Source organism: Lepidochelys kempii, chromosome 2 (genome assembly GCF_965140265.1).
Source record: "Lepidochelys kempii isolate rLepKem1 chromosome 2, rLepKem1.hap2, whole genome shotgun sequence".
NCBI lineage: Eukaryota > Metazoa > Chordata > Testudines > Cheloniidae > Lepidochelys > Lepidochelys kempii.
In genome coordinates, this window is record NC_133257.1 from 196,090,316 (window position 1) to 196,114,881 (window position 24,566).

General features: G+C 39.4%; 1 protein-coding gene across 9 annotated transcripts in view; it reads right to left on the reverse strand.

Moving 5' to 3' along the window:
• Positions 1-24,566, reverse strand: part of RBMS3 (RNA binding motif single stranded interacting protein 3) — a 919,857-nt gene that overhangs the window by 12,381 nt on the left and 882,910 nt on the right. For all 9 annotated transcript variants that reach the window (XM_073333380.1, XM_073333379.1, XM_073333377.1 and 6 more), the window contains one exon: positions 24,275-24,385. In XM_073333380.1, coding sequence (XP_073189481.1) covers positions 24,275-24,385 — 111 coding nt within the window. The remainder of the gene's footprint in view (positions 1-24,274; positions 24,386-24,566) is intronic.

Below are 24,566 nucleotides of genomic sequence, written 5' to 3' on the forward strand. Positions count from 1 at the left end.
TTTTTCCACTGATTATTGTGAAATACACATTTCAAACTCTTTCTCAGCTCACCTTTAAATTAACTGTGTTGTTTGAAATGTCCACAGCAAAACTGCAATATGAGAATACAAAGAGGGGTGTAACAGATGCACTGCCCAAGAAATGTTTGGGGTGCAGAAATGGCACATACAAGAATACTGAGGGCAAAATTCCACAGTCCTTGCTTAGGTAAAAGTCCCACTGACTTCAGTGGAAGTTTTGCCTACATAAAAACAGTGAGTAAGAGTGAAGGATATAAGCTCACATTAGTGGCACCACATTATGTACAGTATTTGTAAATTATTATAATGAAATTCACTGCATCTTCCTTGAATATGGCCAAAAAGAGACAGGAGCGTCACTCATCCATATTACGTCTGCCTCCTGCCACAACTTCCTGATGATATTTTTTTGTTTCTCTTCAAAAAGATAATTGTTACAGATTGAGGAGTTCAGGGTTTTCTTGGTCAATGTCGATTAACCTATGACATTTAAGACAAATATCCCTGTTGTACTGCAGCATATAGTAGGGCTATTCTCTGGTCATGAGCATTAGTCACGAACAAGAATATTATTTGAGCGTGAGCCCGTTCAGCTTCTATTTCATTCAATCTGCTTTGTAACGCTGCTGTCATCTGGTGCCACCCTATATGCTTGACAGAATTCTTCCAATTTAATTGTTTGCTTTTACGTGAAGTACTAACTCTCATAGTTCCACCAAGCCTGTTTTAAATTCTCATTGAAGTTTGTTTCTCTGAAGCAAATTATTTTTAAATTAAAAACATCTATGTAAAGAAGAGAAAAAAAAGCAGTTCTAGGCAATGTTGTTTTCTTTTAAGTTCTTCCTGGAACCCAGCAGAAAATCAGCATATGTGCTCTGAATCACTAGATGTGACTATCCCTATCGTCATCTTAGTTTGCACACAAATAAACACATAACTAAATAAAGTCCTATGAGACCTCACAAAATTATTAAAACACTTTTAAAATCAGGCCACTTTATTTGTTTCAATATCCTTCAGTAACGAGTTTCACAGGACACGTATAGGAGGTATGCATGAAATATTTATTTTTATTAGTTCTAAATGCACTGCCCTTTGGAGTACAAGAGAATCAGGAGACTATTCCCAGTTCTGCCACTGACTCATTGAGTGACCTTAGGTAAGCTCCTTTGTCTCTCCATCTATCATTTTCTCCTTCTGTAAAAACTACTTTTCTTTTTTAAGTGCTTTGAATTCAATGGATAAAAAGCAAAGTGGGCCAAATTCACTGATGGTTTAACTCCACTGACAGAAATTGAGCTATACTGGCAGAAATTTTGGCCCCATAAGCATTAAGTGCCAATCCTGCAAACAGATGCACCAATATATATCTTAGGGCATGTCTACACTGTGGAGGTAATGTGCTCTCCTGGGGTGCATGTTGCTCATTAATTGGTCCATGAAGATCCTGCTAGTTTATGCCAATGGTTCCCTAGTGTGCTTTAACATAGTACTGTTTTAAATGGTACTACATTAGAGAACAGTAGGGGATGCTTAGGGCACACCAGCAAGGTCTACATGGACCAAATAATTAGAACACATTAGTGCACTTTAGAAATCACAGCCCCCATAGTGCACACTGCTTCTCCATGTACTCTGACTCTTAGATTGCTGCTCATCTGTTAGCCCCTCACTACACATATTCACCAGAACCATCAGCTATCTCTTAGTTACTTACATGGCACCCATTACCAGAGTATTTGAGCACCTCATAATCTTTAATGTATATGACCTCAAAATACCCCTGTGACTTGGGGAAGTGTCATTAACCCCATTTTACAGATGGGGAACAGACAAACACTAAGTTTGTGCCAGAGAACAGAATTAAACTTGAGTCTCCCGAGACCCAGGTTAGTACCAGAACCACAGGACCATACTTTCTCTCATCAAGGATCCCATGTGGACCCCTTAATGCCCACACACAGTCCAACTGCTTTCCATAGGACTCTGTGCAGGTGTTAGGTGGATCTGTTTACCAGACTGGAGATGAAAGTAAGGACTGAGTGACTGTTTTTCTAATAGTATAGGGGGAAAGGTCAAAAAGAGAAACTGATCAATTTTTTCTCTGCTCACCATCCTTGGGGTTACCTCAATCAAGGCCACCCTGATTTCTCTCCTTTCTAAACTAGATAATCCCAAACACTTTAATTTCTTGTCATCTGTGCTCTACAGTTGGTTAATCTCTGAAAGTGACTGTAAGATGGCACTGAGGAGATTTCACGTTGACTTTGTCTGAGTAATTTCCATACTAGGGGATGGACTGTGTCCACTGATCTCTTCCTGTATTGGGATGGGACCTCAGCTCTCTCTGACACATCATATGCTTCTTCTCCTAAACCTTAGGGAGTGTGGTGGGCTAACAGGTGGGCTCAGACTAGTGCTAGCTACCTTGGGGAGTGGGGAGAGGTGGAGTACAAAACTTCCTTCTCTCCAGCCTCACAGAAATTCTGAAGAAAAATGGAAGTTGTATTATCTTCTCTGCTCAAATTCATGTGTGGTTGGGATTCTGCATTAAGAGTGTTCCTGGAGGTAGCCATGGCTCAGGGGCTCCCTGGTGGTCCAGCTCCATTGGATTTCTAGAGGCCAGAGCTATACCAGAGTCACAGGGTCTCAATGTAGCTGGTTTCCCATGGGTCCTTGGAAATTAGCGTAATTTGGAATAGGCACTGATGTGGGGGAAATCTCTGCTAGGAGATTTGCATAGAGATTTCCGCTACTTAAAGCCACTCTCACATATTTTACTGCAGGAAGTGGGAAATGAGTGTGAGATACACACACACATTTGTTCAGCTTGTAAGTAAACAGATGAATTAACTAAAAGGAAAATGAAGGTTCATTGCTGCCAAAATGAAAATAGGAATTGAAAATCAAATGGTTCTCCATTTTTCTCACGTGCCATCATCTGGAATGGAGATTCTGCAATTGGAATGTAGTTAGTCCATTCTGACTTGTGCATATTCAGCAGAATAGCTATCGCTCACTGTCCCAGCACTGTATTGGCTTTTTGACAGCAAAATGAATAGCAACTCTAAGACACCGGGAACAGTAAAATAGTGTCGGTTTGGCGCAATCATTTTTGTGACTATAACTATATTTTAAAGACGGATAATTTCCACCACGAAAGAGAAACAGTGTGGGAAGTGCTGATGCTTCTGATTTCCCTTTAAACTGCTACTGTTTTCACATACTGCACCCAGAGCACCTTTGGTTTGTGCTCACCCTGTGCAATATTCTAATGCACACCTCAGGATGTCTGACTGCTTAATTTCAAGTCTTGCTTATTACAGACACCAATTTAGCTTTGATTGATTCCTCTCACACTCCCTTCTAGGGTTTTTGTTTCTGTCTGAGGACACAAAGTATAGAGGACAAAAAGTCCCAGAAGTCTAACAAAATGTAAAGAAATATATACCTTTTACACCACATAGTTTTACGACCTTTGAGACTTATCTATTGATTTGCTCAGAATGTTTATAGGTCTACTTGTTTCTTATATTGCAAATAGAAGAAGCCTGTTGGACATGAAGAGTTAACTCTCTTGGCCACAATAAGTCTCAGGATGTGCTACATCATGAAAGCCGAACAGGGATGGGTGGCATAACAATACTGATCATATCATACATATCATATCCCAGGTTCACACATCACGACATCAGAGGAATTTGGAAAATACCAATTAATATCTATGTTTAATTATATTCTAGATATAGACTCTGTAATTTTTATCCATACTGAGTAGTATTCGTTCATCTGAGTAGTCTTACTATGGTCAATGGGACTACTCACATGAATAAGTACTACCTAACATGAGTATGAGGTAGTACTTATTCACGTGGCCTTTAGAAAGCAAAAGAAGTGTGAAAAACCCACCTTGGTTCTTTCATAGCTGTGGGTCTGTTTTACAATTATTTAAGGATCAAAAAGATACAGTGAATCCTGGGAAGATCTTTTCTCTCACTGTAACAATTTACATGCTCACCACAATACTCAGATACTTTTTAGTTGAACTCAGAAACAAATGGAGGAACCTATTCTCATTTTGGTGAACATTTACATGAGTACAGTCCTACTGAAGTACACTTAAATGGGACCACTTGTATGAATAAATGCTAACCAGTCTGACTCATGTGAGCAAGGGTTCCACAGTTTCACTCTTCGTGATTATCTGTGCTGTGATGAAATCCACATCGTGTGTGTGCTGAAGTACACTGATAATAGTTAGCTTTTAGGATCCACTGAATGAATGCCAGCTCTTGCTTACGATCCAAGAAGTCTAGACACTGCATCAGCAATAGAGCTACGTGAAAACATTTGTATTGTTGGAGGAACTGATGGAAGTCACACTGTTGCTGGATACATTTTAACCATAAATTTCTCCCTCTGGGGAAAATCGCCTTCCTGCCTTAGAATTCCCTCCCTGGCACGGTGCAAAAGCTACAGATTCCCTGAGTCTTGTGAACCTTGCTGGTTCAGGCTTTAACAAAATATAGAATAAAATCCCTTCTCTTTGGGGCATTCTGCCCCTGGGTTCTACCTTCTCATCTGGGAGTTCCCAGTTCCCTGATGGATTAAAGTATTTTCTCACTGTATGCATCCGATGAAGTGAGCTTTAGCTCACGAAAGCTTATGCTCAAATAAATTGGTTAGTCTCTAAGGTGCCACAAGTACTCCTTTTCTTTTTGTGTTCTTCCAGTCTATAATTCTGGCAAGATGGAGTTGTAGTTCAATGGAATACAGCTCCCAGCAACCATAGCTTCTGACATAACATACAGAAACTTTCTGATTTTGGGGCTCAACTCTAGAAGCCCTACAGAGCTGTGGACTCTGCAATTTTTCTATGAGTTTTAGTGATAATTTTAAAATTCCCTATTAAAAAGATGTGAGAAACAAAAATGATGATTTTTATATATAGCTGTATTTCAATATTTTTCTCCACAGTTATAGTGGTCTTAAATACAATATGATTTTGTGAGATAAAATTACCATAGCGTAGCCAAGAATAGCATCCTTCATTCAACAGATCTCAGTCACTGGGCTATCTCATTCATTGTTCAAGAAGAAACCAGAAATCTTTAGAAGATTTCAACTCCCTTCCCTGCTGCTCATTAATACAAGGGGATTTACAAACACCAACTATCATGTCCCTTTCAACCTTCCTAATGAGATATTACCTAATTCTCTGAGCAAGTTAGATCAAGGTAGAGAGAAGAATACTCTCTAGTTCCAAACTAATCTCCTTTACTCTCCATGAGCTCTAAGTATCCTTCACAAATCTTTACTTTTGGAAAACAGAGCAATGAAAAGGTGTTAAAAGAATAGTGCAGATGAGCTAAGAAGTCCCTTATACAAAAAATCTTTTTAATTTCCCAAGCTCAGGCCTGCTACTGAAGCAGAGTGAACAAGCATTTTTCAGATAAAGGATATTTAATCCCGGTGGAAGTGAGGAAGTGAATTCAACCAGATTGCTACACATAGCCATGAACCACACCGGACTCCTCATTGTTTTTGTGGATACAGACTAACACAGCTACCCCTCTGATACTACATAACTACAATCCTTTCTATTAATCCCTGAGGAGGAGGAAGCCAAGACTGTTAAAATATTTTCAAGTTAAGTGTTCATCAAAAATGTTTCACCGGAAATAACCAAACCTGGGTTTTCTGACGTGGCAGGTTTGAATTGCCTGCTTATTTCTGTAGCGTGTTACCGATCTTTTTGGACAAGCAGCACAGTGCCTTCTCAATGCTAACAGCTGATGAATGTGTCTCACGGAGGCTACCTCCAAGAATCTAGTCTTAAAAGACGTAAACTACTGTACCCCCAATAAGCGAGTTTCCAAGCAGTTTGGATGAATTTATTGTTAAGACAATGTGAAAGAAACATTCAGAGTTGTTACATAATGACTCCTCCTGCATCGCACACTTTTCCATTTCTGTTTTAACAACATCCTTGAGTATGGACAGCTCAAGGGCCTAAAACTGATACAGATGTAGCGATGTAATTAAAAGCTGATAACTAGATGAACAGAGAAGGAAAGACAGAAACATAGGAGAGATCATATAAGAATTAGTATTTATAATTTCATTGAAGCAGAAAGAATTTTACGATCACCTGTGTGGAAATGAATACACAGATGAGAGATATGATGTAGTGAGCCACTGGCATATACCATTGAGAGTACACCCATGAAGCCCGTACAGGAGTTGAAATACAGTATTGCTCTTTCCTTTGCCCCTACAAGATTCCTAGAATCCAAATATTTCTGTAAGTCGTAATGAAAGCTTTCTATAAAAAAAGGCAGTTTTAAGGCTTTTTGCTGGATTACCTCATTATGAAGAGCCTTATAAAGGAATCTTGGATGCATAACGTTTTAGTCAGATCCATCAGTTACATTTATATATGATCATAGAGTGAGGGTAACAGTACCTTCAATGGAAAATGAAACTGCCAGTAAACATAAAGAAGTATAGTTTTAGCATATTACAATACAAAATGTTATTTTACATGGGAATAGAAATCAGTTCAGTTCATATCCTTCGTAAATTTACATGATCATTAGTTAACTCTGTGTGTCGAGGGGCGGGGAACGGCATTTTTGTGAGATTTTTTTTCTATGTACTTCAAAATCTTGCAGTTCATGCTCAGTACCTACTGAGGGAAAATGAAGATCAAAATCAGTAGATGTTCTGCCAGAGTAAGGACTGATTAAGAAAACTACAGGATTTGGCCCTAAGTATGCTATTTATCCATTGTGAAAGGGTGTAATGGCATGGCACCCACCACTCACAAGTGCCCCCTTTCTGGTCAGGTGTGTCTGCAGTCTTTCAGTTTATGGTGACCCCTGTTGGTGGTTTCTCAGGCAGGTTTTCACTGACTCAGCCCTCCAGCCGAGTCACTGGCTGTATTTGAAAAAGAACTAATGCCTTCTGGTGTATACAGTCTTTAACTTGTCCCGGCCCTAGTATGGGCCATACCCACAGGGCTTCATCCCTGGAGACACTGTCTTCCTGGGGCCCTCTCTGGGTTCAGTCCCAGGAGCCAGCCAGGAGCGCCTTCTTTGCTCCCCCAGTCCCTGCCAGCAGACTGATCTGTTCGTGGTCCTGCAGCTCCCTCAGACAGCCAGGAACACAGTTCTATCTCCTCCAGCTCCAGGAAGCAACTGACTTTCTCTGGCTCTGCAGCTTTTTATGTGCTCCTCCTGGGCCCTGATTGGCTGCTTCCCTGCAGCCATGCTAGGCCACTTGGAGGACTTCTCTTCTGCCTCCTCCCTGGGATGGGGTGTGGCAGGATCCCAAGGCTCCCACAGGAGGCCTCTGGACCTAGTCCATCCCATCACAAGGGATTACTGAAATGTGTCACACTGAATCTATTCCATGGCAATCTTACAATGAAGTGGAAATGCAGTTTTTCAGGGTGCTGATTAAGTGGATTTAACTGTACTGTCAGTTCACAAGTCAACACTGATCTGCTATACTATATACTATATAGCCAGGTATTCAGTGCTCAAAGTGACGAGAGGGTTACAGGATTGAGCCCCTGCACATTTTAGCAGCAGAAACAAAACACTGGACACCTCAGAAATTACATAGTTCTAGGGGAACTTGAACTAAGGGAAAAAAAGAAGATGCAAGAGACTGAAAAATCAAATCAAATGCTGAAAGAAAGAGAATGAAGCAAACAGACAATTATTATTTCAAGGGTTTGGATCATCCCTTGTGCTATATTCCTTTCTCCTTTACCATATTATCACTGTGCTCTATTCCCCTGCTCGGATTTATACTGCAATTTTACAAGGGTTCCTGTACTGTGTCCATCCCATTTGAGCACTACATGTCCTGAGTATTCCATGCTAATCAGGCAAGCAGCTCATGCGTTCTGTGCATTGTGGTAAGATGTCTCATTCTGCTGGGAAAATGTGATAAGCAGCTAGTGCTGATGAAATGTGAGAGGAGTGATCTTTCATGCTGACTTTAGTGCTGAATACCTCTTAATACTGGTAAGTGGTTAAGGCCTAGAGAACAAGAACATTTAAAAAAAAACCAAACAACCTTTCTCTATAATGCCTTATTTAATATAGCTTTATGGGTGTGTGTAGCACTTATTTCCCCAGGAATTATATTAACAATGCTTGAAAGGCCCGTTGAAACAGATGTGCTTTGGTGTTGGCTGAACAGCAGCATTCCAAGGCTGTTCCTTGTGTGGTAGAGCTCCAGAGGAGACAGATCCTGCACATATACATTCAAATAATATACAATCACCAGTCTGTACCGATTCATGCCTAAACTCCCTGTGCTATTCTGGGTAACACAAATATCAACAGTATGTATTTTAATGTAAAGCATACTTAAAGTCAGTGCTGAGTGAAAAACAGTTCAATTCAGTAGAAAAAAAATTAGGGCTGTCAAGCGATTAAAAAAGTAATCGCGATTAATTGCACCATTAAACAATAATAGAATTTATTTAAATATTTTTGGATATTTTTGACATTTTCAAATATATTGATTTCAATTACAATACAGAATACGAGTACAGTACTCACATTATATTTGTTTTTTATTACAAGTATTTGCCCAGAAAAAAATAAAATAGTATTTTTCAATTCACCTAATACAAGGACTGTAGTGCAATCTCTTTAGCATGAAATTTGAACTTACAAATGTAGAATTATGTATGTAAAAAAACTGCATTCAAAAATAGAACAATATAAAATTTTAGAGCCTGAAAGTCCACTCGTTGTTCAGCCAATCGCTCAGACATACAGGTTTGTTTACATTTGCAGGAGATAAAGCTGCCCGCTTCTTGTTTACAATGTCACCTGAAAGTGAGAACAGGTGTTCTCATGGGACCGTTGTCACTGGCGTAGCAAGAAATTTACATGCCAGACACACTGAACCATGAAGGGACCTACGAAACTTTAACTACCATTCCAGGGGACATGTGTACATGCTGATGACAGGTTCTGCTCGATAACAATCCAAAGCAGTGCGGACCAATGCTTGTTCAGATGTCACCAGCAGAAGGTTGGTTTTCTTTTTTGGTGGTTCAGGTTCTGTACTTTCTGCATTGGAGTGTTGCTCTTTTAAGACTTCTGAAAGCATGCTCCACACCTCATCCCTCTCAGATTTTGGAAGGCACTTCAGATTCTTAAACCTTGGGTCGAGTGCTGTAGCTATCTTTAGAAGTCTTACATTGGCACCTTCTTTGCATTTTGTCAAATTTGCAGTGAAAGTGTTCTTAAAATGAACAACATGTGCTGGGTCATCATCCGAGACTGCTATAACATGAAATATATGGCAGAATGTGGGTAAAACAGAGCAAAGAATGTACATTTCTCCCCCAAGTTGTTCAGTCACAAATTTAATTAACATGTTATTTTTTTAATGAGCATCTTCAGCATGGAAGCATATCCTCTGGAATGGTGGCCGAAGCATGAATGTTGGGCATTCATGAATGGGCATACAAATGATCAGCATATCTGGCACGTAAATACCTTGCAATGCTGGCTACAGAAGTGCCATGCAAATGCCTGTTCTCACTTTCTGGTGGCACTGTAAATAAGAAGAGGGCAGCATTATCTCCTGTAAATGTAAAGAAACTTGTTTGTCTTCGCGATTGGCTGAACAAGAAGTAGGACTGAGTGGACTTGTTGGCTCTGAAGTTTTACATTGTTTTGGTTTTGAGAGCAGTTATGTAACAAAAAAAATTATATTTGTAAGTTACACTTTCACGACAAAGATTGCACTACAGTACTTGTATGAGGTGAATTGAAAAATACTATTTCTTTTGTTTATCATTTTTACAGTGCAAATATTTGTAATAAAAAAGAATATACAATTTGATTTCAATTACAACACAGAATAATATATATATATATATATATATATAAATGTAGAAAAACATCCAAAATATTTAATAAATTTCAGTTGGTATTCTACTGTTTTAATAGTCGGATTAAAGTCTGATTAAAACTGCGATTAATCATGATTTATTTTTTTAATCGCGATTAATTTTTTTGTTAATCTCATGAGTTAACTGCAATTAATCGATGGTCCTAAAAAAAATTAATTGTTCTTCTCTCCACATTCAAAGTCCACTGTATTGGTTGTAAATAATTTTAGAGAGGAACCAAAACAAAGTCAGAAAGCACAAGAGGAGAAGCTCTGAGGGAAATGCTTGAAAGAAGAGTCAGTAACAATGGTTGTTCTTGTTGCAGTTTTATTCAGGTTGTCAATTTTTGAGAAAAATGAGGAAAAAAACCAATCCCGGGGTGAAGGAAGTTGAAAAGCAGAAAACCACCGAGCAAAGTAACAACGGGGAAGACATTAATACACTTACAAACACCCATATTTCATCCTTATGAATGTTCTCTATCTGACAGAACTCTCCACACAGCACTTAAGAGGTACCAGCTAAATGGTTGACAGACAGATGCGGTAAGTTATGGCTCAAAATGTTTGCTTGCCAGACAGAAAAGGTGACATTTTTTGCTGAAAATCCTTTAAGGTAAACTGACCCCGCGTCTGCTGGCATGCTGCCATTTTTCTATAACCTCTTATTACCATGGTGTATTTCTAATGGATTGGGTATGGTGCTTTTCCATTTTGCTAATGAGAAAAGCTAAAGGCCATCACTTGTTCTGATTAAGATCCCTGAGAGAAAGAATGTGATGTGTATATTACTAGGGCATATAAAGAGAAGTATGTGGCATTGGTAATCAATCAGACGAGAGGTAGACAAAAAATACTGAAATCTTATGCTGTGACTACAAAGGAATAAGATACGGAAAGACAGAAAGTGTCTTTAAAAGGTGACTTATAGGGGAATCAGTTATAATGATATTAGTATGATCAATGACTACGGCTACTATCTGGGAAAAATGTAATTACCAAAATGAAAACTTCCAAATGGCAAGCACTGATCAAGGGCAGAGGTACTGCCATATTTCTAAGAGTACTGTCAAATCTCATTCAAGCAATGCATGACAGTGTCTTCTACCAGAATTACAATGCTAAAACGGTTGATCTGTGTTTCTGTTGCTGGGAAGGGAGTAGGGTAAAAAAGGGGGTTGTAAAAATTTGCTCTGAACTTAAAAACTTGGCTAAATCTCAGCCCAAGGGCAAGTTAAAAATGTAACTGTTTTTTGTTTTTTTTTTAAAGTGAGAAAAATGATTGTGTGTGGTTCTATGGGCTTTTTTCCCCCCTTCATTTCTGTGCACTCATCAATGGTTTCAACTGAAGTAAAACAGGGTTTTGTAGACCACTGATCTGTTAATCTTAAAGGACATTCAATCAAAAATGTACCATAAGGAGCACTCCTCTATTTGCAGGGAGATAGACTGGATGGACTAATAAGGTCTCTTCCTTTACCGATAAGTAGGATCTTTTACAAATTGTAAATGGTTGAAACATTGAAGCTTGGAGACCTATATTCACTCATTTTAAAGGACTTTTCATTTAAAGCCTCAAGTTACCGTAGGATACGTGCCCCTAGTGACAAGTGAAGTCAATGGAGTCAGAGGTGCATATTCTAAGGCAGGATAATATCCTTTAAACACATCCACAATAAAACATAGCAGTAGCACACATGTAATTTACACTACATTAATTCCAATTAATACTATAAATAGTTGCTGCGTGTCAAAAAAAGCCATCTCTACAATGTCTCCTCAAATGTACACTGATGAGGTAGACATGAAAGCTGAAAAAGCCCACCTACTGCTATCATATTGATATCCAATTGTCTGTGGCTTTCATTTGAGCTTTAAATGTAAAAGATACCACACAGCCTAACACCAGTTATCAGTAAGCATTGAGGTATCTGTGCTCCATTCATGCGAGAAAGACAAACACTACACAACTGTACTTTAGCACATATGGTCAAGCAATCAGGGTGGGTCAAAACATTCTGTTCTAAAACCACAGCCTAGTTAGTGAATTGCTCTTCCCACAGGGATCTTGCAAGATCTATTCCTGGGTTTGGTTGAACTTTCCGGTTCTTTGATAAACTCTTTGGCTTTGGTGCATTAGCCACACTGACTGACTGAGAAGCTCAAACATCTTCATTTTACACTGACAGTAATGTTGTTGCAAAATGTCCCCTTTTCTATTTTCTTTCTGTATAAAACCCACATTCAAAAACAAGATAAAGTGCAGGGAAAATATTTGCAGTTGACAAAGCCATAATTGCACTACAGCCAATCCTCCAAGAATGTGACAAACAGTGTGACAAAGTGGCCACTTTTCTACTGACAAAATGACTTTATATCAATACCTTTAAGGCCCCAGGACTTACAAGATTCAGCTTACAAAGAAGAACCTCTAATGACTTATGTATGTTATGTTGTATACCTATGCTTCTGCTGAAATAGAAATCAATAGAGTTAATGTTTAAAAGGTAGGAGACTGGCTGTTCATGGGGATGTAGGAGGGAGTGTGCACAGTTCTCTCAGTTATTACTGGCTGATTTCAGAGGTGATGAATTTTGCCCCTGGGGAAGTGTGTCAGCCAACCTGTACAGCAGTAACACCCGCTTCCAGCACTGAAGGAATTATAATTGTGCAAACTGGGACAGCAGCTGCTTAACTGTCATTCCGGCCTCAGGACTGGAAATTTTTTGCTTACGGTGAAAGATCATGAGAAAGAATGCAAGGAAAGTGAAGTGAAAAACAGAGAGCAAAAAAAAAGAGAAAAAACTACAGCAGCCAAAGAACAGTACGGCCAGTATGATTAGTGAGGGAAGAAAAATGTAAAAACATATGAGATTCATGATGAATTTTGATGCTGGTGTTTGAAACATTTTAATCATTTACCACAATTTAGTTCTTCTAAAAATTCTGAATTGCAGTCAGGATCCCTTGATGTTATGAGTTAAAAACAAATATTTGACAGGAAATAGATTAAATTCCAACTCCTGGTACTCTGAAGAGGTAAGAGGTCAAGTCAAATCTAACTGGAATAGGTAATTTCTACCCTTTCCTTAATGAGGGACAGCTCATCGGCTGACGTAAATTGGTAATCTCATTGGAACTGCACCAGTTCATATCAGCTGAAAATCTGGCCCTTCTCTTGAATGTCTTTTCTGTGTTATAAGAGCTGCACTAAACCACTGTGATGGTTTACAGTAGAATCTACTGTCCATGAAATATGAAACAGTCCACAATCTGCAGCTCATTCTCCTTGAGACTACCTAAGTGATGTTACGAGAGTCATTTAGTTAAATGTTTCCATAGAGCTCTGAAAAGATAAATTGTAATATGTGCTGTTACTACTGCCTACTTCAGTATATCTCCCAAAAGACTGCAGTCCCATTCTTCCCAGTATGAAGAACATACGTTATAGGCTCCCTCATGCACAGCTACTACTTTCAAACACAAATTTGAAAATTAGGAATAGAATGTTAAAGAGTATCTCCAGACAGTGTGTGCTGGTTCTGTCTGAACCAAAAGTTTCTATAACGATCCCACAGCTAGCTAAACAGAACTGACAACACACGGGGGGCTTAGAACGAAGTGTAGTTGTTGCAGTGTTGCAGTTTGCAGTGGGCATAGCTCCTTCTGCAAAGGTCTCCAAGGAATAATTATGGTCCAGAGGCCCTTTAATCCTTTAGGCCACTGCACCAAACCAGCACACACTTCTCTGGGGACACCCTTTAACACTCTAATCCTAATTTTCTAATTTTTATTTGAAAGTCGTAGCTATGCATGAGGGAGCCTATACCGTATGTTCTTCACACTGGGAAGAATGGGACTGTAATCTTTTGGGAGCTATACTGAAGTAGGCAGTAGTAACAGCACTTATCATTGCAATCGTACATTATTACTCCTTGGTATTAATATCCAATAGAATATGTAATATAATAAAATTCCTAGTTTTAAATTTAAGCTTGAATAGATGCCATGGGGCATCAGCTCATATTTTTCTCCTCAGAAACACAAGAAAATGTAACACTGATTGTGAAATTTACAAGAAAATGAATGAGAGTGGATTTATAAACTTTCAAATACAACATTTTATTCCTCACCTTCTGTTGCAAGTTAATTACTTCAAAGTCTCCTATCATACATGTTTGATCTCCAGCTCCTTTAGATTTAGTTTTTAAACAAAGGCCAAGGAATCTCAAGAAGGACACTGTCCTTGCCGAGGACAGATGCGTAGTATAAAATAAAGCAAAGGAAACCCATTTGTTCAGCCAATATACTCTGAATAGAATTTATTTATTTTCTATTAATCAGTTCATCACCTACCACAACTTGCCAAGCACAGGTGAAGTTGCTGTCATTAAAATGTTAGTTTAACAGCTATGTCTTGCTCCATAACCTAATTACCACCAAACTTTATAGCTGGCTGAAAAATTGAATTAATTTTCCTGGAAAATGTTTATGATGGACAATTATGCCTGAAAGACTAAAATTGTGACACTTCTTTGCTGCCAAAAAAGCAAATTCCAGAGTCAACAACCCTCTTCTAAGAAAGCTATGTCACTCCACAGCAAGTCAGTCCTACAGACAATCAACTGGGGCATTCCTGCCAATACCAACGGTGTGGTGAGGGAATAGGGGAGAGATGGCCTTGAAGATAACGAGGTCTCTGGGCTCTGGTAAGGTAGAAAATTAACATTTTGTTGGAAGAGACAGGACAGAAAGACTGGGCAGGTAGTAGGGTGTATGCAACAAAATGCCAGGAGAGAACGGGAGCCAGTGCTCCAGCATTAAAGAAAGTTAGGATAGAACGGGATACATTACCAAACCACAGCTATCATTAAGCTTCACTGGAAAAGAGTCCAAAGGAGGGTGATGAGACCAATTCAAGGAATGAAAAGATTAGATTGTTGGGAGGAAAAGCTTCAAGAGAAACATGTCTCTCCAGCATAGGGAAATTGGAAATGGACGCTCGAGTGTATTCAGCGATTTGGATATTCAGATACCTGATTTCAGCCGGAGCTGGTTGTTAACACATGAAAGATTACAGCTGTTGTGATTAAAATGTCCCTGGCCCCTTTGCAGGTGCATGGTGAGGTGAGAGGTCAAGGACCCTTCTTCCTACCCGTCTCCTTACATACCCCATTCAGAGACCAGTGGAAAATTCAAAAGACTGGTGCACCTTGTCCATTCCCGCTGAACACTGGGGAGATTGGAGAAGGATTATGCCTCTTGGAGGTGCAATCGTTCCCTGAACTCACCCTAGGGTGGTCCAGCTCTCATTTGTCAACATAAAACTGCCATGTTCAAAAGTTATTTACTGCGTTAGAAAAACACCACCATTCAGCAAACTCTGAAATTCACTTGATACAGCTGATCTCAAACCCCTCACTACAGTTTAATGAAATGTGCTGACTGAGCTTTGTTATAGTTAAAATTGGTTATTATGGTACTTCCAAATTGAGTCTTTTAGGACCGTGAGGATTCCACAACTACATAACAAAGACTGGTTTCAGAGTAGCAGCCGTGTTAGTCTGTATTTGCAAAAAGAAAAGGAGTACTAGTGGCACCTTAGAGACTAACCAATTTATTTGAGCATAAGCTTTCGTGAGCTACAGCTCACTTAAAGACTCAATCTCACATAATTCACAAATAATAAAATAGCATCTGAGGGCATGGAGGGTATTGCCATCAATGACTCCCTATGGCACCATAAACCACTTAAGCAAAGCTTTGACTTTTTGAGAATTTCAAGCAGAAATCCCAACATGCACAGAATACCAGCATAAGCTACCATTTAGTAAGACTGTACCCTTACTAGATAATTCAGTGGATCTAGACATAGAAAACCCATGTAATCTGACCTTGCATCCTTAATTACTTGATCCAGGACAGGATGGTACTTCCAGGTGAGTAAGACATCAGCAGTGAAGCATGCCATACAAATGTACCTCAAACGTGTATTATGGTCTGGCAATTTCCCTTAGAAAAAATTTAAACATTTGACTGCCAGTATCTTGGCCACATAAAAGGGTCATCGCCGTATTGCAACGAACACCAGTGGAATTCAATGGCATATTGTTTGTGGTCCTGGCACTATGCCTGGATAGGCAACCTACGTCCAGGCTATGTCATTTTTGTAACTGATTTAAAAACATCAAAAATAGAGATGATGCAAATATAATTCCTTTTCAATTCCACCCTCAGTGCAACCTGTAGGCATTTTCCCCTTGTGGCACTGTCCCATCTTCAGGAATGTCACAGCATCAATAAGCTAGTGTTTCCATAAAGTCTTGTTGTGCCTGGAAATTAAGCTTTCCCTACGAGAAGCCACTTGGGGATACAATTCATATATTTCTGTTCAGAACACACGCATGGGCAAAAATGCTTTGCTTACTGAAATGTACATATCATCCACTGAAACAAACATCATGAATGGTTTCAGAGTAACAGCCGTGTTAGTCTGTATTCGCAAAAAGAAAAGGAGTAATTGTGGCACCTTAGAGACTAACCAATTTATTTGAGCATGAGCTTTCGTGAGCTACAGATCATGAAGTGAATTGTAAACACACTGACCCACCTAACACGCAGTGAAACAACTTAGCCCCAACCGTAGAAGGACTTTTCAGAGTTGACAGTGTGAATAGCTGCTCTTTGGTTGTGTAAACTCCAGGTGGTGAAAGAAAAACACTGTTTTGACTTATAGTTCTTGTCTCATTTTGGTATGTTGTGCTCAGAAAACATTTTTAAATGGTATATCATCTTTTGAAATTACAGCGCTTAAATGGAAAATAGAAAAAAGAAACTATCCTTCTTATTACTTAGTTTCATACTGGAGTCACATTATTTCTTTTCAACAAAGAACAGAAGTTAGAGATAAAAAGACCACCTACCCCATCTCCTTGCCAATGCCTGATAGTTCTCTGCAGTACAACTTCTAGTTTTAAATATCCCAGCTGATGGTCTTCCACCATTTCCCTTAGATGACTATTCCAAACTCTAATACATTATCATTCTCTGCAAGACAGTCAAGCTAAAATTTTCTCTATCTTAGTTTTACCTCATTATTCATAGTTATACCAATGTGTACCACACTAAATAATTCCTCTCTTTCCTTGGCGCTTACACACTTAAGATATTTACAGACTGCTATGTCCCTTTAGTTGCTACTTTTCTACATTAAAACTGTTTTTTTCATTATTGTTTATGTCACAGTGACTCAAGCAAAATTCTAAGTGGAATAGCACTGTGGTCCCTTCTATGCCTCCCTAATGGTAAGCCATACCTTGAAGGCATGAGCTAGTAGTCCTAAATGTTTCATTTAAGCAGTTCAACTCCAGAAACATCTAATGTCAAGAGAGCACAATCTGCAAAGCAGACTGGCCACTATCTCCCTTTCATTCATTCATTTTTGCTCTCGAAGGCAGAGCCCGTTCACAGATTTCAGGGCTTGTTAACATGTTCAAAGCTCAATGTTTGTGTGTGTGTAAAATGAGTGGTTACATGTAGCTATTTTTCAACCATTGTTCTTCCCCTCCCTCTTTTCTCATTGTCCTGTCCCCTTTCCCCACACCCCTTCCTTTGGTTTTCTGTTTACCTAGTCCCCTCCTAACCAAAACCCACCCCAAAATTTAAACCGAACAAACAAATTGGGACACTAACATACAGTACATGTGTAGGCCACCACATGATCACACACTGCTTGTACATTCTATCCCTTTGCCCTACCCTGTGTCTGTCCTGTCTATTTAGCCTGTAAATTCTTGGGGCAGGGACTGTCTAATACTCTGTGTTTGTACTGTGCCTAGCACAATGCGGCCCCACTCATGGTTGGCCCTGAGGCACTACTGTAATAAATATAACAACAATAACAACTTCAGAGGGTGTGGCTGAAGATCATGTATGGAAACTGGTGAACCTTTTCAGGATATGATGTATATTAGTCACTATGTGCTGTACACAATATGGTTTATGCATTTCAGTACCCACCCTATGTGTTTTAATATAAAGGAGTTTTTCTAAGAGGTATGTGCCTATTGCTAAGTGATGTACATGTTTCTGAAGAGAACGTTTTGAATTATATTCTCAATGGCCCCTCATATTTTTTATCGGTAGCACTTCTAGGAACAATAAACAGCATGACAGCAAAGATGTATAGGTGAAACTAGCCTCTGAGCACTCAAGTTCACAGACACCTGAAGCCCATTGAACATATTTGGCTCATATAGCATCAGATTTGCAGAGTTATGAAAATAAAATGCATATCAACTTCTTACATTCTAGCCACTACTTCAATGTTTTGATTTGTATTTGCATTATCATTTCTCCATATGTCAATTTAAACTTTTTTTTATCACAATCATCTAGGGGCCAGCATCCTTCCATGAGAAGAGGCTTTAGGTCGGGCGAATCTTGCCTCCAGTAATGGCCATTAGCTGATGCATCAGAGGCAGGCAAAGAGTCCAAACAATGTACCTGTTCATCTGTGCAATGTTGCAGATGGAGGTACTGAACAAATACCTCCAGAATGTTCTGTGAATCAAAAACTGAATCCACATCATCTGTGTTTGTGCCCCTTTTATTTTCCTTTTCTCTGAATAGTTTAGCTACTGAATTTCCTGGAAGGAGTGTTTGCAGAAACAAAGCACCTTGTAGGCAAATACTATAGTGTAGAATGCTCTTAGAAAGTGAATGCTTAGCTCATAAATGCAGCAGTCACACCAGGAACTGGTTTTAAGAGTTCTGCTCAGCCAGTAAGGGAACAGAAACATATCATTCATGTGACCCATGACCAAATTTTTCAAATCTGGGTGGCTAAATGTCGGTTCCTGAACCCATGTTTAGGCATCTGAATAGAAGCAGCTTGCAGTCAATGGGAGCTTGAGGTGCTCAACACTTTTGAATTATTTACTCAGCTCTCATTTAAAAATGTCTTTGCTCGCTATCCCCAGCTGGTGATCATATTCTGAACCACAAGAAACTAAATATCCCTTTTAGGCTTTTTTACTTAGCTGTCGTGAAGCAAACTTATTCGTATCGTTGTGAATTCTATTTTTAAACACCTTGCTCACCTATTTGTCTTACTAGTATCTGGTAGCAGAAAATTCTACAGATTGATTAGCTGCTGCATCAAAAAGTTATTTTGATTTTAAATTTGGTGACTTTCAATTTCATTGACTATCCCCTTGTTTATTTCAAACTATAGAACAGACTAATAGGAGCAGCCAAGCGGCTTTCACTGTACTATTTGTTATTTTACATTACCCTTACAGATATTATCCTGTTCTTTACCTTTCCAAACAGATTCATTTCTCTTTGAAAGAGCCTGTTTCCCAAAATTGCACTATGCTGCTAATCATTTTCATTTGTCCAGGACCTAGGTTGAGAAAATGGACAAGGGTGAGCTACTTAGTACCAGCTTGAACCATACTTTAGCTTTGCTATTGGTCCAGTCTTGTACTCTCCAAGCAAACTGAAACAGACAGTCAAACAAAATAAAAGAGCTTCAAGATTAAAACCTGATTAACACCAAAATAATAAGATTGTAAAATGTTGCTCCTATAAATCATCAGGGACCACATGATGTATTATTAAAACAACAGACAAAATAATTTTTTAACAAAGCTCTGAACGTTAGTGGAATTTTGTGACATCTTAGACTATTCATGGCCAAAGTATATGCAAAGAAAATTGATGATTAAAAAAAACAAACAAACCTAACAAACCACTTATTCTATTGAGACCCTTTGGTGACATTGTAAATCATCAGTGACCATATAGTATCCAAAGGAAATAACAGATAAGAAACTTGTAACAAGCTTGTTGTTCCATTGAGAGGTTCTAGAGATATCATCAAGCTCTAGTGGGAACAGAAATAGCTAACAAAGTAAGAGATAAGAAATGATGTACTAGAATAACACGCCTGTTATTCCATTGAGGGATTTCTGGTGACATTATAAACCATGAAAGCAGAGTTAGGATGGTTTGCAATATCAACAGCCCTGAGATAAACTAACAATTTTTATACGCAACTGATTATTTTATAGATAGGTATCCACAACAATTAAACAAATGTACAGTTTACAAAGAAGAATAAAGAGCTGGTGCTGCAAGTTGCCACTTATTTTCTTTTAAATAAGCAAGCAAAAGCTAAAACGGCCCAGCTGAGTGTGTGAAGAACAATTAAAAAGTATAGCTGAGCTAGCAGTTTCAGTCTAAAATCTGGCTTCCATTCACTCTCCCACTGGCATGGCCCCAAAAAGTTTAAAACGAAATAGGGCTATACTGAAGCAATTTCAAAACGGAAAACAAAATGGTCAGAAAAGCACATCTGCCAATGAGGGTTGAGAGATGGCTGCCTCAGGATGTAGGATGTAAATGGAACCAAAGCGTCACTTTAAATACATGTAGAAAATAATAGCAACAAGGTATGGACCATAAAACCTCCTTCAGGAATGAGCTATAGAGGGGACATATATGGCAAATATTAGTTTCCATTCAAATGGCAGATGTGTCATTGGCAATGTAAAAGGAGCCCAGCAGTAAGGACTGAAAGCTGTGATCAGGCTGTGCAGTTTTATTTTTCTAAAAGGTTTTTATATTGTTTCCACTCAAGCTATCAATCACGACTTTTATTAAAGTACAGAACAGACGTCAGATCAATGGCTGTGTTAGACACATTTTGAGTGACAGGATGATGATGGAACAATTCCAGCGTCCATATATTATGAAATACACACATGCTATTCTTTCAGTGTTTCCATACAGAGCAGACCCTACTCCCTATGTTATTTCAGTAATGTATCATTTGAAAGGAAGAGCTAATTGTGGATAAATATTATATAAGGAAAATGAGACTTGCTAGAATATATGCCAAGGTTATAATAAACTGGTAAAGGAGAGGAACATTCAGGGTGAAACCGGCTCTCTGTCCTTAGGTTAAGCCTTTGGGCCTTCCTTTTTAATATAACGGCAGGAGCTGAGGAGGGATTGTCAGCCTTAATCAGCATCTTTAGGGTTTTCTCAGTTTTGTCACAATTGTGACATTATTTAGGCTCAGGTTTCCTTTCCTTGCATAGTCAGCAGACCTATGCAACTGTTTCCTGCTATTTTTGAGTGAAGAGGTATGTACAAAAATATATATAAATAAGGCTGAATTGTGCCCTCTGGGATATTCTCTGCTCAAATCCTGATGCCAGGCAGACATGTGCAGGTGATCCAGGCAGCACAATTACCATCAAATTTGTCACTATTGTCAACTGTATTTTCAATGAGTATTGAGGTTCTATGTGGATAAAGCACAGAGCATGGCGGGGGAGGCGACAGGGGTGAAATTGACACCCGCAACTCAAGGTCATGGTGTAAAGCTGCTGTGGAGCCCTCCTCAATAGTCTCTTCCCCCCAAACTATACCTGCCTCTGGGCTGGAGTATTTGCTCTAGCTCTGTGCTTTCCATGGGAGGGGTCTTGGGGCCAGTGGATCTGAGTAAACAGAGATTTACAGTCACACTCCTGGCCCACCACCCCATGGCCTTACATGCAATACCTCTTGTTACAGGAGTATTCTGAAAAAGAGAGATATCTAAATATATGTAAATAGTTGATCACTAATACATAAGGTGCTAGTGGATGGCGCTCAAGAATATGGGGTATCTTTCCTGGGTTTTTAAGACCAATAAAACTTCTTCTTGTTGTTCACTGCTTATGGCTTCTTGTACTCATCAGTTTACATGCAGCTCTTTATGCTACTTGGACTCAGTGACAAGATATTTTCCACAATATATACGGGATGCTAGTCACTTCAGGGTTGTTGTTCTCCCAGCAGACATCAGGCCAGCCCTTACATGGAGCTCAATCAATCCAGAGAGCCTTATACTGGCCCTCTGCACTATGCATGAATTTTCCCCATAGTGTGGATTTGGCTGCAGAAGGGGTTGCAACCCTGCATTTTGGAAATGCACAGTCCTTAGTGAACCAATGGCTTGGTTCATGTTTGTAGCCAGGTTTAGAGCCAATTCATCACTCGGGCATACCCTGAATGGCTGTTTTGCTTGAAACATATTTTATGCTGATTTAACAAAATGGTTTGTCTAAGGAAGTAAATGTATAAAAAGACTTTTAATAGAAATTCTTTGCAGATTGGAAGCTCTTAGATTAAATTGGGACAGATTGCTGCTGACATGAAGCAGAATTGTTTATGACTTTTTGACTAGTTTGTTGAAAACAAGCTGGTTGAAAGATATCTAGTCACTGTAGCACCCTGTTGCAAACTTTTAAAGGACAAATTTGAAAATATGAGCACAACAGAAATTTTTAATTCACTTTTTAGATTGATCATAAAATGTGGTTCAGTTCCAACAATCAGAGTAGCATTCTTTTTTCTAACATGGCTGGAGTCGCTGTGGTTCATGCCCTGGGATTCATGAACACTGGTCTAAATAAACTAAAGAAACTTCTCAAGAATCTGAGCACTCCTCTTTCTCTTCAGAATGCTGGAATATTGCTGTCAATTAATATCGCACATTCTACAGGCAAAGGTATCATCACAGAAAGACTATCTTAAAAGGATATAAAACAGAGGTGGGCAAACTATGGCCCGTGGGCCACATCCGGCCCACGGGACCGTCCTGCCCGGCCCTAGAGCTCCCAGCCGGGGAGGCTAGCTCCCGGCCCCTCCCCTGTTGTCCCCTTGCCCCGCAGCCTCAGCTCGTTGTGCTGCCAGTGGTCTGGGCAGCGGGGCTGCGAGCTCCTGCCAGGCAGTGTGGCGGTGTAGCTGGCTCCGGCTGGGCAATACAGCTGCCAGTCCTGGTGCTCTGAGCAGCATGGTAAGGGGGTGGGGACCAGGGGGGGTTGGATAAGGGGCAGAGGGTCCCGGGGGGCAGTTGGGCACAGGGGGCAGTTGGATAGGTGTAGGAGTCCTGGGGGGCCTGTCAGGGGGGCGGGAAGTGGGATGGGGAGGATAGGGGGTGGGGGCGAGGCTGTTTGGGGAGGCACAGCCTTCCCCACCTGGCCCGCCATCGGAACCCTGATGTGGCCCTCAGGCCAAAAAGTTTGCCCACCCCGAGATAAAATGACCCATACAATGTAATATGTAATATACGGCACATATAATACATCTGGTCATGCCAACTGAACCAATTACTAAATAGCAACCAAGAGGACACTAGCAGCGGTTTGATGTTAGCATAGATCATTAGTTGGGAATTTCCTGGTTTTACATGAAGACTGTTAGAGGAAAATTTTCTAAGTCATCCAAAGGGTTTACATCTGCACATTTCTCTCTGATGTCAATGAGACACAAAGGGCAAAATTCCCAAGAGCTGCTTCAACATACCCTTACTGCACTTTTAAAATGCATGTTTAATTCACTCAATAAAATGGATCTGTCATCAACGAATTCTAAAGAAAACTAAAATGCACCTGTAAAAAGAAAAGGAGTACTTGTGGCACCTTAGAGACGAACTGATTTATTTGAGCATAAGCTTTCGTGAGCTACAGCTCACTTCACGAAAGCTTATGCTCAAATAAATCGGTTCGTCTCTAAGGTGCCACAAGTCCTCCTTTTCTTTTTGCGGATACAGACTAACACGGCTGCTACTCTGAAACCTGTTAAAATGCACCTTCCTTGCCAGGGAGCTATCTGACTGTCCAATCAAGGCTCCAATCTCACATACAGATATTCCTACTATCCACAGTACCCTCCCTTAGGTTCATGTGTCCAAGGAAAATAAGAATAGTGAGAAAAGCACTGAGATCATATTTCTATTTGTTTGTTGATTGGCTGAAACGTATAAAATAGATGGCAAAGATTGAAGAACCAGCATATTCAGGCATTCTGAGAGATGAATAAAGTCTGATATAGCAACAAAAATGGGGAAAAAACTGTTGAGGTTGGAATTAACTTGAATGAGATCTGGAAGGAAAGATGACACAATAAAGTATGTAAAGTAACAGTATAAGGAAGAAAGAAATATGCCATATGCCAAAGAAATGGCTGCAAGACTCATAGAAGGAACTACTGTGCCATGTTAAAGATGGTTAAATTTTTCCTTTAGTTAAAAAAACCTTGTAGTGCCATGAGTGAAATATAAGGGAAAATTCATATAAAGGGTATACTAGATCTTCTAAGTAACTGTTAAAAATTAATAAGCTACGAAAAAAAGGATCTATGGATATAAAATAAAATAAAAATGAATGAACTATTGGAAACTCAAGTGAGCAGAAATGACCTTGAGAACTCAGAAATTAATAAAACATTTTATAAAATAGAAACAATGTAGCATATTCTCTCAGCTTACCGTTCCTGTTGTGCCCAAGGACAGGTGATTCATCTGTTGGGTCAGAGGGCCCATCATGCTTGCTGGCTGCATTGACATAGTGTGGTCCATTGTTGGCGTTATCACAGCACCCTGCAAATACACATGATTTCCACCTCAACATTTATTTTTTAAAAAAGTCATCAGTGTTCTTTAAATGAATGAATTTGGCTAATGCTTAATATTAATCTGAAGAGAGACTAAGCTATCTGTCATGTGAAATATATGTTGTTCCTATTGACAACCAAGACACACACATATATGACTAGTGAGG